We start from the raw sequence: 14336 nt of genomic DNA, 5'->3' as shown, positions 1-14336 counted from the left end.
AAAAAAAAAAAAAAAAAAGCCGGGTGTAGTGGTGTACATCTGTAATCCCAGCTACTTGGGAGGCTGAGGCAGGAGAATCACTTGAACCCAGGAGGTGGAAGTTGCAGTGAGCCGAGATCGCGCCACTGCACTGCAGCCTGGGTGATAAAGTGAGGTTCCATCTCAACAACAACAACAACAAAAAGGGGAAAGAAAAGAAAGACTAGGAAAGCTACAGAAGACAAGATTCTTTCTGCACACACCCTTGCTGGCCAGAGACAAAGCTGCTGAGTTCTGCAGCTGCACCGGGAACTATAAATCAGTAGAACACAGCCCAGACACCCCCTCATTCCACCCAAAGCCCCCAGCCGGTAACGGGGCCGCTGTAGCCTGCAGAGGATGGTAAATTGCTCATTTAAGCCAGACTTTCTGCTCTACCCCCACGATTATCCCTCTTCCTGTGCATGTTATGACGTTCCGTGCGGCCAATTTGATTTTGAGGTCCCAGGACTCTTGAGGTTAATGAAATCATGCCTTGCCCTTGCACAGCCCCCTGCCTCTCAAAGTCCAGACATCTGCCAGGCAAGGGGAAAGGATAATCTGAGATCACAGCATTTAAAAGTCATTCTTTTTAAAATCTCAGGGTTGGGCGCCTGTAATCCCAGCACTTTGGGAGGCTGAGGTGGGCGGATCACGAGGTCAGGAGTTAGAGACCAGCATGACCAACATGAAGAAACCCCATCTCTACTAAAAATACAAAGTTAGCCGGGCATGGTGGCTTATGCCTGTAATCCCAGCTACTCGGGAGGCTGAGGCAGGAGAATCGCTTGAACTCGGGAGGCAGAGGTTGCGGTCAGCCAAGATTGCACCATTGCATTCCAGCCTGGGCAACAAGAGCAAAACCCCATCTCAAAAGAAAGAAAGAAAGAATGAGATGTGTGCAAACACACGTGTCCAAGAATGTTCACAGCATTATGTATTATTACTATTTTTTTGTTTTTAGAGACAGGGTCTTGCTATGTTGCCTGGGCTGATCTTGAATTCCTGGGCTCAAGTGATCCCCCACTGTGGGCTCCCAAAGTGCTGGAATTATGGGGGTGAGCCACCATGCCCAGGCAGCAGAATTAGTTAGATTGGCATAATATTGGAAATAATAAAAGTCACTGGAAAAAGAACACATTCCTACAATGTAGCCATCAAAAATCATGTTTTCAAACTAGAAGGGCACATGCTTACCATACAATGTTAAGTGAATAGGCATCTCACAAAATATTACATGCAATGTCATCATGACTTCAACATGTGATCCTGATTTCACTAAAATGGAAAAACAAAGCTGGGTGTGTTGGCTCATGACTGTAATCCCAGCACTTTGGGAGGCCACGGTGGGAGGATCACTTGAGTCCAGGAGTTCGAGACCAGTCCGGGCAACATAAGGAGATCCCCATCTCAGAAATAAAAATAAAGCCAGGTGTGGTAGCTCACGCCTGTAATCCCAGCACTTTGGGAGGCCAAGGCAGGCAGATCACCTGAGGTCAGGAGTTCAAGACCAGCCTGGCCAAGATGGTGAAATCCTGTCTCTACTAAAAATACAAAAATTAGCCGGGTGTGGTGGTGGGCGCCTGTAATCCCAGCTACTTGGGAGGCTGAGGGAGGCAAATTGCTTGAACCCAGGAGGCAGAGGTTGCAGTGAGCCAAGACTGTGCCATTGTACTCCAGCCTGGGTGACAAGAACAAGACTCTATGTCAAATAAATAAATAAATAAATAAATAAATAAATAATTGAGAAACAGAGAGACAGAAAAGAGATGGGAAGGAAATACACCAAAATGAAAAAGCTCTTTTCTTTGTGGTAGGATTATGGATAATGTCTGTCTCTGCTTAAATTTCTCCATATTTTCTGAAATAAGTTTGTTACCTTTATTGTAGAAGAAAATTTCTTTCTTTCTTTCTTTCTTTTTTTTTTAGATATGGGGTCTCAGGTGAGATGTGGTGGCTCACACCTGTAATCCCAGTACTTTGGGTGGCCAGAGGCAGGCAGATCACATGAGGTCAGGAGTTCAAGATATGGGATCTTGCTTTGTTGCCCAGGCTGGACTGCAGGGGCACAATCATAGCTCACTGTCACCTCAAGTTCCTGGGCTCAAGCCATCCTTCCACCTCAGCCTCCCAAGCAGCTGGGACTATAGGTGCATGCCACCATGCTCAGCTAACTTTTTAATTTTTTTGTAAAGACAGGGTCTTGCCATATTGTTTGGGCTAGTCTCGAACTCCTGGACTCCAGTGATCCTCCTGCTTTGCCTCCCAAAGTGTTGGGATTACAGGCATGAGTCACTGCACCCAGCTGAAAATTTATAATACTGAGTTGATAAACTTTCCCTATACCACCCACTCAATAATTCTAGTTCCGGCTCACACCTGTAATCCCAGCATTTAGGGAGGCTGAGGCAGGTGGATCACTTGAGGCCAAGAGTTCGAGATCAGCCTGGCCATCATGGTGAAACCCCGTCTCTACTAAAAATACAAAAATTAGCCTAGTATGTTGGCACACCCCTGTAATCCCAGCCACTCAGGAGGCTGAGGCAAGAGAATCACTTGAACCCAGGAGGCAGAGATTGCAGTGAGCCAAGATCGCGTCACTGCACTCCAGCCTGGGCAACAGAGCAAGACTCTGTCTCAAAAGAAAAAAAAAATTCTAGTTCCTGAGGCTCAAAAAATGTCCATCAAATGAAATGCAAAGCAAGTCTGACTCCTCTTCTAAAGAGTCATAATTATAGAAAATGTTTATTGACCACATACCAAATGCCTAACTCTGTGCTGAAATCCCTCACATCAGGCCTTGTGAACTCCTCCAAACCACTCCATGAGGGTCTCTCGCTGCTTTCACAGACGAGAAAGCTGAGGCTCAGAGAGGGTGTGTATGTACTGCTCAAGCTCACTCTCTTAGTAAATGGCACAGCTGGGATGTCATTCAAGGTCAGTCTGGATCCAGTGTCTAGGCTCTCAATGGCTGCCACCCATGGAGAGGCTTCAGAGATTTGCAGACAGCAATCTACCCTCTACCCCGTCCCCGTTCCTCGTTTCTCTACCTAGACATCCCCAGCACTCGCCTCCATTCCGCCATGTCATGGACAGCAGCGGCAGCAGACAGAAACATGGAGTGATTTTGGAGTCAGAGAGGCCTGCGTTTGAATCTCGACTCCACCCCTCTCTTGCTGTGAGAGGCACTTGCTCCCTCCGAGCCTTCTTGTCCCCATTTGCAAATGAGAACAGAAAGCCCCCATTGCAGGGCTGTGGTGCAGCTTGCATACTTCAACCTCAATATGGCCTCTGGCTCCAGAAGCCTCCGGCATGTGGCAGAAGCTTAGGAAGAGGCTCTTCAGTGTTCTCAGTGACTCCTATGGACCCACCCCAGTGCGTCTGTAAGTCACACACACTCCCCAGGGAATGAGCCCAAGACCCAGGAAGAAGCAGGCTCCCAGCAAGACCAGGAGATGTAGCAGGAACAGCAGCCAGGGCTGCTGCTCGTTCTCTCTGCTCAGCCTCACCAGAAGTCATCTGGCCCAGCCTCCTCCTGCTGCCTCCTTTTTTTTTTTTTGAAATGGGGTCTTGCTATGTTGTCCAGTCTGATCAACACCTTAGCCTCTTGAGTAGCTGAGATTACAGGCATGCACCACCATGCACAGCTTCCTGCCTTCTTGTTAGGTCCAACAACACTCCATTTCAGAAAGAGGACGGCTGAGGCCAAGGTTTTAATGGCCCCATCCAAGGTCACATGGCTCTCTTTTCATTGCCCTGAGCCGCCCTCTCTAGTCTCCCCCCACTGAGCCCCTCCCCATCCAACCCACCCCTCACCTCCCCGCCCTGCCAAATTCATTCTCTTGAACACGGTTCTGCACAGACTGCTCCAAAATCCCCCTCCCCATGGCCTGTGACCCGAAGCTCCCTCATTTCCCAGCACGCCATCCTTACCAGGGGACTCTTGAGGACCTGTCCAGTCTCAGCTCCCACATCCAGACTAGAACCTCAGCAAGGCCTCTGGCCCCTCACACAGTCACGCTGGGCCTGTCTCCAGGCCTCTCCTCAGCCCTGCCTCTCCACATCCCCACGAGAACACCTGCCTCCAATTACCTGGGGCTGCTCTACCAGGTGCACCTCCTCAGGAATCATGGGTGGCTCCTGAGCCCAGCCAAGCTCAGCACCCAGCAGGTGCTTTTGACACTACGGTAAGGAGGACACCTGTTTACGACGCTTTTCCTGCTTTTGTCTCTGCAGCCTCTCCATCCTCACAGCCACCCTGGTCCCCAGCACTCTCGTCTCAGCCCCAGTGAATTGGTGAATCGTTGCTCCTGTGATTCTCTCTGGGATGCTCTGCCCGCACCTCTCCAGGGAGCCAACTGCTGCTCCCCCTCCACGATGCACAGGCATCCCCTCCTCTGGCTGGGTCTGGGGACTCCCTGGACTCCCATAGTTCCAGGGAGATGCACTTGTCTGTGGAGTTGCAACTAAGCGGGGGTGGCACGGGGCATGGCTGTGTTAGGAGCCAGGGGGCATATGGAGGTTTAAAGTTGTGGGTCTGGGCAGTGAGAGCTAAGGCTGGACAGGCCTGGCAAGGGTCAGCATCAGCAAATGCTTTACTGACTGAGTACATGTGCAGGCAATGCAGGACATGGGAAAGAGCCCAAGGTGGAAAACGTAGATGACTAGGCCTCAACAGCCCACCTGCACTCTGCCCACCTGCACTCTGCCCACCTGCAGCCGCTGCGGGAGTGCCAGGAAACCACAGTGCAGGGCGTACCAGGTGCTATGCTGTGGCCTTTCCATGCTCAATCTCTGTGAGTCCTCCCAATAACCTGTCATATCACCCCAATTTGTTGTTGTTGTTGTTTTTTTTTTTTTTGAGATGGGGTGTTGCTCTGTCGCCCAGGCTGCAGTGCAGTGGCACCATCTCGGCTCACTGCAAGATCAACCTCCCGAGTTTATGCCATTCTCCTGCCTCAGCCTCCCACGTAGCTGGGACTACAGGCGCCCGCCACCATGCCTGGCTAATTTTTTGTATTTTTAGTAGAGACGGGGTTTCACCATGTTAGCCAGGATGGTCTTGATCTCCTGACCTTGTGATCCACCTGCCTCGGCCTCCCAAAGTGCTGGGATTACAGGCCTCAGCCACCGCTCCCGGCCTTCACCCTATTTTTTTAAATGATAAAATGAGCCGGCTCACGCCTATATCCCAGCACTTTGGGAGGCCATGGTTGGCGGATCACTTGAGGTCAGGAGTTTGAGACCGGCCTGGCCAACATGGTGAAATCTCCCATCTCTACTAAAAACACAAAAACTAGCTGGGCGTGGTGGCGAGTGCCTGTAATCCTAGCTACTGGGGAGACTGAGGCACAAGAATTCCTTGAACCCTGGAGGCAGAGGATGCAGTGAGCCGAGATCGTACCACTGCACTCCAGCCTGGGCAACAGAGTGAGACTCCATCCAAAAAAAAAAAAAACAATGAGGCTCAGGGAAGTTAAGCTGGTTTTGCCCAAAGCCACACCTCTGGGACACGGATAGAGACTGGGCACTCCCTGACCTCTAGCCACAACCTTTACCATTGCACTGTGTCATCTCACTGTAATCTCTCCTGGCCCAGAGGCCCTGGGTCCAGACCCCAAGAGAGGAGAGGGAGACAAGAAGCCAGGGGGCTTCCAAAACCAGGACAGGGATTCAGTGCTACAAATTCTGCCTAGAAGACACTTCAGCATTTTCCCCAGCAGCTTCTGGAACCTCAGCAGGAGACCGAAGAGACAAGCAGAACCCTTCATTCACCTATCCCAACCCTGCCACAGTCCACCTGCCTGGTCCAACTCCCCTCCCTGCTGGGTGCTGCAGTCACCTTAGATAGGAGGGAAAACGTGGTGCTTTGCCAACATCATCTCATCCAATCCTGAGGACAAAGGTACCTATGAGGTAGTACTTATTACCCACATCTTCCCGATGAAGACAGAGGTGTCATGAGGTGATCTGGCTTGCTAAAGCTCTTAGTAAGTAGCAGAGTCAGCATTTGATACAAAGAGAAAAATCAGAAGAGACATGGGCTGAGGTGAGATCAAGGAGCAGAGAAGAACACAGGCTGAAGGCGTCTCGTGGAGGTTGGCCGAGGCTGGCAGGAGGCAGGGGGTGCTGTGAGGTACAAACCTGTGGAAACCTGGCTCAGGGCGCAGAGAAGGCAGGGAGACAGAGAAGGCTGTGGAACAGACAGCCAGGTGGGAAAGCACTGACTCCTTGCCCAGGTTCTGAGTCGGGCCACCCAGGATCTGGGCCAGGCAGGAGGAAGAGGGGGTCACCCGCCACAGGTAAGGGGCCTGCTAAGCCCATCACACCTCACCTAGCCAGTGGGCTGCCCATGGGACGTCTCTGAGATGCCAGCCCAGCAGAGGACGCTGACTCTGCCCAGAAGGAGGAGTTGTCCGGTGTCTGCTCTGAGGACCAAGGCATCCCCATGGCCAGCATGAGCCATCATGTTGGCCAATCCCACAAGCAGGAGGAGCGGGTGATGCTCTGCCTTGGGACCACCTGTCCACAGAAGTCCTGCTCACGCTTCACGGACCCCTCATTCCCTCAAGCCACAGGCTGTTTGCTAAAAATGCAATTCCCAGAGGCCCCTCTCAGGCCCCCAGGATGAGACAGCTTCTCAGGTGGCTCCTTGGAGGGGAGAGAGGACAGAGTGTGGGGCCTGCAGGACGGAGGGTGCTTCTGACCTGGAATTCTGAGACTCCTGGTTCCTACGTTCAGGCCCTCATCAGCGTCCTGCTTCCCAGCCACAGCTCCTCCCTCAGCTTTTGACTCAGTTTCCCCCCCCATCCTTTAGCTCTGCAGAGGCTTCTCTGATCTGTCTAGCTGAGACCCTCCCCTGCCTCCATCATGGGCTCCCAATCCCCCACATATTTTCATAGATAGCCCCTACCACAGCTACAAACTTCAGTTTATTGGATGACTGGGTGACGAATGTCTGTTTCTCCTACCAGACCCTAAGCTCCGGAAGGTCTGGAGCACGGTGGGGTTTTTTGTTTTCTCGGCATTTAGCACAGAGCGTGTAGAGTGTTGTAGAATGAGTTAATTCTTTTCCTTCCTTCACACAGAGCCCCTCCCTGTTCTCAAAGATCTTAGGGTCTAAAAGGCTCAGATACCACACATTATGCCACTTAATCCTCACCCCTACCCTGGAGGCGCTGTCGGTGTTCCCACTTTAATGAGAAGAGCTTCAGACAGCTCATCACTAGCCCGAGTACACAGCAAGTAAGTGGCTTTGCACTCAGATATGTCTGGTCCAGAGCCACAGCTCTGCCCACTACACCACCCTGCTTTCCTTCCCCAAGGGTCTCTGAATCTTCCCTTGCTCACTGTCCCCTGCCCCTACCCCCCACACGCTGCTTAAGCTCAGGACTGACAGGCAGAATTCGCTCACTCAACCACTCCTCCTTCACTCAACCCAGCAGCCGGCTCATGTACTGGCTGTCTTCTAAACAGGGCCTGTCACAACGAGATGGAGCGCAGCTTGAGGAGCCCTTCAGGGGAGCAGGGGCCTTTCTCCCGCCCGGGCTGCCCCCTCTGAGGCTTTTCCAGCAGAAGCCAAGACCCAGGCAGCTACTCTACCCTCAGACTCTCGTTCACTGTTCACTGGGGAAGGACTAAGCGCCAGCCCTTAGCATTCCCCCTCCCCAAAGGACAGCAGCCTAAAATACACAGGCTGAAAAATGCAGAGGAGCACAAGTCCCAGGTCTCTGCACTCTGAGGACTCTAGGACAAGAGGAGGGACAAAGTTAGGCACAATGGCTCCACCTGTAATCCCAGCACTTTGGGAGGCCAAGGCAGGAGGATCGCTTGAGCTCAGAAGTTTGACACCAGCCTAGGAAACATGGCAAAACCCTGTCTCTATAAAAAATACAAAAGTTAGCATGGCGTGTGCCTGTAGTCTCAGCTACCCAGGAGCCTGAGATGGGAGGATCGCATTAAGCCCAGGAGGTCGAGGCTGCAGTGAGCTGTGACTGCGACGCTCCAGCCTGGGCAACAGAGAGAAATCTTGTCTCAAAAATAAAAGAGGGACAGAATTCTGCCACCCTCCTTCCAGCCAATGCTTTGACTGTCCTCTACCCCAGACAACTCTGGAGAAAAGTTTTGGACTTAAGTCACAGACTAGGGTTCTAGCTCTGGGCCTGGTGCCAACTGTGGTACCCTCCAAGAATAAGTCACTTTGCCTCTCTCTGAGCCGCAGATTCCTCATTTTATCTGCAGGATGCGGGCGCTGATGACAATTCTAATGCCTGTCCCATAGGACTGAAGGTGAGGATTCAACCATTCAGACCCAGAGATACAGTTTTCACATAAATGGTTGACCAATGAAATGTCTTGGCAACGTGGGGACCCCTAGGGGCCCGCTAAGCTGCTTGCGTACACTTGGCAATGCAATTCCAGGAAGGCTGTGAGGGAATGCCCCAGTAGGCCGAGCCCAGAGCCTCCCTACAGTGGACCTTCAGCAGTGGGAGCCCCTCCCCTTGCTCAATGGTAGTGGAGAAGCCGTGCTCAGTCAGCCCACCAGTCAGGGGCCCTGAGGAAAAGGTTGGAAATGAGACCGAACACACTGATGCTCAACTTTTCCCAGACTTGGGCACCTGGAGCTCCCCTAGACAGGGCAGGTGCCAGGAACCTGGAGCTCTCAGAATCACAGCTACTCTCAGGCCCACCTTAGGACAAGCGTCTCCCTCCAGCTCCCTTCTTTAGTTGGATTCTCCAGGATCTAGAATCCTCGCTATACAGACAGCGTCCATTTACTGGGTCCAGGCGCCAGGCCAGTGCATTATGTGCTCTCTCACTGACACCTCACAACAACCCTGTGGAGAAAGATTTATCATTACTTCATTCTACAGATGAAGAAACTGAGGCTCGAAGAGGCGAAGTGATTCGCCCAAGTAACAGAGCCAGTTCATGGCAGAGCAGGGATTCATACCCAGGCCGGCCTGCCTCTAAGCCTACGAAGTGGGGAGAATCACTGACAAAGACACAAAGCAAAGATCAGTTCCGCCTGTGCTTGGGGGGAATTCTCTCCCTTTTGCTTGTGATGAGTCATGGAAAGCACAGGAAATTCTTGTACCCGCCACTCTTTCTGCAGGAGCAAAGATCCCCCTGAGATCATCAATGCCGAAGCCCACTGACACCCACACACCTCATCCCATGCTCCAACACATCGTGTTCTGCCCTGCAGACACTCCACACCCTGGAATTCATACTTTCCAATTGAGGAGATTGGTTCTCTATTCTTCAGACAGGGAAACTGAGGCGGATGGGAGGCGGGGCAGGAAGAATGGTGCCTGGGCATCCATGACTGGGCTGAGACTACAGTTCATCTCTCCAACCTCTGAGTCCATGATCTGACCTATGCCCTGCATGGTGGCATCAGAGCCCAGAGAGGTTTAGGGCCATGTCCTCGGTCCACCAGCATGGAGGACCCATTTTCAAGCAACAGTAAATACCAGGGCATCTTTCTTGTTTTAAGGATGGAAGTTTTCCTCTCAACCCTTATTGGCCACATCTGAGCTTGTGGGCTGTACCAGGAGGGCTACTTCTGGGGCAAGCTGACGTCTTAGGCTCTCTGAGAAAGTCCCAGCATTTTCCATAAACTTCAAGAAGAGCACCTCACTTCCTGGGATGAAAACTCAAAATCCACTCCAGCCCAGACAAACCTCTGCTGCCTTTGGCAGAAGAACTGACTGTCAGAGGAGGCCAAGAGAAAATGGGAGAGGGCATTTGCGAGGAGGGCATCAGGCTTCTCTGAATCCTATTCAGAATTCCTGACCAGATGGCCACTGGGGAAGGGAACAGAGAACCAGCTGGCGACCCACAGCTGTCCCCCATGGTATCCAGGAATCACTGACAAAGGCACACACAGCTGCACAAACACAGGTACGACGGCCACTCTGGACGCTCTGCTGCCCTCGGGGTTTCAGGGGCTTGACAAGAAACAACAGTCACATTGTTACATTCAGACAGAATCACAAACTGACCCTTAGGGACAAGCACACACCAACAGATGAGCACCAAATATGACTTGGTAAGGGCCCCACGGCGAGGTGCTGACACCCAGCACCCTCCTGTCTGCCCTGCCCGCACGGTGCCCTCACACCGGTCTCCTCAAAGGCCCGTGGCACCTCAGAGCAGCTCTGCCCACCCCATGGGCATGTTTCCGACGTCCAAACATACAGTTGTACCGTCACAACCATCCACTCACAAACTGTGACAGATACACAAACTGACGCCAAACTGTCCCACAAAGAAACAAGGGGATGCCAACAGATGATCAAATGTAATTTACTCAACCGCGGCGCAACCCCCTCCACCACACACACACACACACACACACACACGATGACACACATTCCTGTGTCCCCCTCGATGTAAGCGGTCTCGCCTCTCGCTGGGCCCCAGGTGCCCCTGCTGGAAGTATAGAGGCGCGGGGAGTCCAGGGTCCGGGCTTGGGGTCCCAAGTTCGTGATCCCTACCCTCACCCCGGGCCCCATCCCTGCGGCGCCGGCCCGCAGCGGACTCACCGTACGATGCCGAACATGACGAGCACGTTGCCCAGCAGCCCCACGGCGCACACGGCCGAGTAGAGCGCAGTGATGGCGATTGCCAGGGCGAGGGACGAGGCGCTCCGCGCACCCGGCGGCCCCGACGCATTGGCGCCAGCGTTGGGGAAGGCGCTAGGGTAGGCGTCCGAGGCGTTGGCGAAGAGAGGGGGCTGCAGCGCGGCACCGGCGGAGGGGGCCGGTTCCATGGTTGCCGGCCGGCTCCGCCGCGTCCCTCTCCACCTTGCGCCCTGGGCGCGGGGATCCGACACCAAGGGAGCGGGAAGGGAGAGGCCGCGGCCCCGACGCCGCCGGCTGCCGCGTCCCGGCCGCCCCGCTGTCTCTGCGCCTCCTCCGCCTGCCTCGCATCCGCACCGGCCCAACCTCCGACGTCCGCCCGCTCTCCTCGCCCGGAGCGCTGTGAGCCAGGAGCAGCCGCAGGCTCCTCGGACGCGCCCGCCGCGCGCACCACGTGGCCAGGAGGCGGCCGCCAGTCTGCGCCCGCGACCGGGGGCGGGCGCTGCACCACCGGCTCGGAGCTGGGCAGGGGAGGCCTCCCGCCCCCTCCCTAAGGATGCTCCGCCGGCTTGAGTGCGCCCCTGTCCCAGCCTGGACTCCCCTCCCACCCGCTTGCTGCTTTGGTGTCAGAGGGACCCGGGTGTGGATCCCGCCTCCCGCCCCTGCACTAACCGGCAGAGTGACCTTGTGTAAGTCACTTAACCTCCCTCAGCTTCATTCTCTTTGTCTGTGAGATGAGGAAAATCGTACCACCTCCCTCAGAGGGTGGTTGGGGAGACTGAATAAAATGATTCGAACAAAGAGCGTAGCGCAGTACCCTGCACGCAGTTACATGCTCCGTAAATCACCCGTATTATCCGTGCCTTTCTTGCACCCTATTCATTCGCTCAACAAAAATTTTGAAGGTGCCTAATAGAAAAGCCAAGTGTTTCGGGGGACCCTCTAGTACACAAAACCAGATGCAGCCTCTGCTTCGTGGGGCTTACAGCCCAGTGCAGGAGAGCAAGAGCAATCCTAAAATGCCATTAAGATAGAGGTACGAATTGAGAAAGTGGCAGGGTGTACAAAATGCAGGGGTAAGGACAGCTTCCCTGGGGAAACGACACTTGAGGTGAGGGGTGAAGTTTGGGGAGGAACTAACTTAAGGAAGAAACAAGGGAAGAGAATTCCAGATAAAGGAAGCAGAGGGACTGAAAGACACCAGGAAGAGGAGAAGGCAGGAAGTGAGGGGGCGATGAGGTGGTGGGCAGGTTCTTGAAGACCACCTTAAGGAGCACTGTGGCTGCAGTGCGAGCCGATAGAAGTGGAGCACTCGGCTAAGTCATCCTTGCCACACCCCTTCCAAGACCTAACCATTCCAGATTAGAGCCATCCTTCTCCTTGGGGTGTCCAGCCTTTCCAGAACGTTTTCTCTACCAAGCATTACTCTGTTCCAGGCACTGTGATAAGCACTTTATCCATGCGCCAACACTTTGGAGTAGCTTCTGTTATTATTGTCCCCATGTTACAGATGAGAAGACTGAGACTCAGCACCAAATTATCCCATCTATCCGAACTGGTCTCCATCCTTAAAGGGACTGATTGACCGCCGCATCCAGGAGAGGGCTGGGGTCACAGCAGGTGCTCAAGAAATGCTTTTTGGATAATAAAGATCCCAAAGGGAACTGGAGTGGAACAATATTAGGGGTTCTCAGCTCTAGGCTCTGGGGCAATGCTCTTGGCTCTGTGTGTGGCTGGACAAAGACCCCTCCCTCACCTCACCCTCTAGCTTGAGTCATCATCCATCTATGTGCAAGGCTCCTACCCTTTCCCAGACAAAAAGCCAGAATTCCCAACCTCACCCTCTTCTCCATTTTCTCCACCCCACTTAGCTGCTGTCCAGGCACCTCTACCAACTACAGCAAGCCCCCCACCCCAGGGCTTTCCCACTCAACCACCTAGGACTTATCAGAGATTTTTGCTGTGGTCACCTGCTGCCAAAACTCTCTCCCCTTCCCAAAGGGCCTGGTACTCACAGACTTTTCTAGTGCCAGTGGAGAGAAATTGGGACAGGAAGAAGGAGGGCTACTTTATTGGAATCCTGGTCCCCTCCCTAACCCTCCAAGCCAAGTTTTTTCCTACCTCAGGACATTTGTACATTCTATTCCTTCCACTCGGAAAGCTGGACCAATTCCCCAGCCTAAGCGTTATTTATCCCTCAAGTTTCAGCGTAAATATCACTTCCTTTGTGAAACCGTCACTGATCCCCACCCCACCTCCAACTATCCCGGCTCTCCTTGTTATTATGCTGCAGTATCATGTGCCTCTTCTTTACATATTAATAGTTTCCCATGTATTTATTTGTGTAATCATTGGATTTTTTTGTGCATCACCTTCACATAAAAAAGTATTGTGTAAAACTAACCATTGAGTACTGTGCTCAGTAACTGAGTTGACAGGATAATTCATACCCCAAACCTCAGCATCACAAAATATACCCAGGTGGCAAATCTGCACATGGACCCCCCTGGATCTACAAGAAAAATTGAAAAAGGCTGGGCACAGTGGCACACACTTGTAATCCAAACATTTTGGGAGGCTGAGGCAGGCAGATCACTTGAGCCTAGGAGTTCGAAACCAGCCTGGGCAACATGGAAAAAACCCTGTCTCTACAAAAAAAAAAAAAATTGTTAGGCATGGTAATGTGTGTCTCTAGTCCCAGCTACTTGGGAGGCTGAGGTGGGAGGATCATTTGAGCTGGGAAAATAGAGGCTGCAGTGAGTCAAGATCGTGCCTCTGCACTCCAGCCTGGATGACAACAAGACCCTGTCTCAAAAAAAAAAGTTGAAAAAAACATAAAAAGATCTTGTGCGTTTCTGTGCCCTCCACCTCAGTGCAAGCCCTGACACACAGCTGCTCACTTGATGAGTGACTGAATAAAGAAGCTCAGTTCCAACTTTGGTTACTTCATTTTTTTTTTTAAAGAAGCTCACAATCAAGAAGTTGTGAAAGAGGGCTGGGTGCGGTGGCTTACACCTGTAATCCCAGCACTTTGGGAGGCCAAGGAGGGCAGATCACCTGAGATCAGGAGTTCGAGACCAGCCTGAACAACATGGTGAAACCCAGTCTCTACTAAAAATACAAAAAAAAAAAAAAAAAAAAAAAAGTTGGGCATAATGGTAGGTTCCTGTAATCCCAGCTAGTTGGGAGGCTGAAGCAGGAGAATCGCGAATCGCTTGAACCTGGGAGGCAGAGGTTGCAGGGAGCTGAGATGGTGCCATTGCCTGGGTGACAAGAGCGGAAGTCCATCTCAAAAAAAGAAAAAGAAAAAGAAGTTGTGAAAGATATGTAAATGACCAAGTACATGAGTGAAATAATTGCTAAGAAAACATACATGCTGGCTGGGCTCCGTAGCTCACATCTGTAATCCCAGCACTTTGGGAGGCCGAGGAGGGCAAATCAACTGAGGTCAGGAGTTCAAGACCAGCCTGGCTAACATAGCGAAACCCAGTTTCTACTAAAAATACGAAAAATTACTCAGGCTTGGTGGCACACTCCTGTAATCCCAGCTACTCAGGAAGCTGAGGCAGGAGAATTGCTGGAACCTGGGAGTCAGAGCTTGCAGTGAGCCGAGATCGTGCCTGTGCACTCTAGCCTGGGCGACAGAGCGAGACTCTGTGAGAAGGAAGGAAGAAAGGAAGGAAGGAAGAAAGGAAGGAAGGAAGGAAGGAAGGAAGGAGGGAGGGAGGGAGG

At 52.5% G+C, this 14336-nt stretch overlaps 1 protein-coding gene across 1 annotated transcript in view; it reads right to left on the bottom strand.

Moving 5' to 3' along the window:
• OPRD1 (opioid receptor delta 1) overlaps nucleotides 1-11030 on the bottom strand; it is a 52265-nt gene extending 41235 nt beyond the window's left edge. Inside the window, exon 1 of the mRNA XM_017872672.1 lies at nucleotides 10569-11030. Coding sequence (XP_017728161.1) covers nucleotides 10569-10795 — 227 coding nt within the window. The 5' untranslated portion in view covers nucleotides 10796-11030. The remainder of the gene's footprint in view (nucleotides 1-10568) is intronic.
• Between the last annotated feature and the right edge of the window lie 3306 nt (nucleotides 11031-14336).

This window comes from Rhinopithecus bieti, unplaced genomic scaffold (assembly GCF_001698545.2).
Source record: "Rhinopithecus bieti isolate Rb0 unplaced genomic scaffold, ASM169854v2 scaffold_7649, whole genome shotgun sequence".
Lineage (NCBI taxonomy): Eukaryota > Metazoa > Chordata > Mammalia > Primates > Cercopithecidae > Rhinopithecus > Rhinopithecus bieti.
The sequence above is the reverse complement of the archived record's forward strand: the minus strand, read 5'-3'. Positions and strand labels throughout refer to the sequence as shown.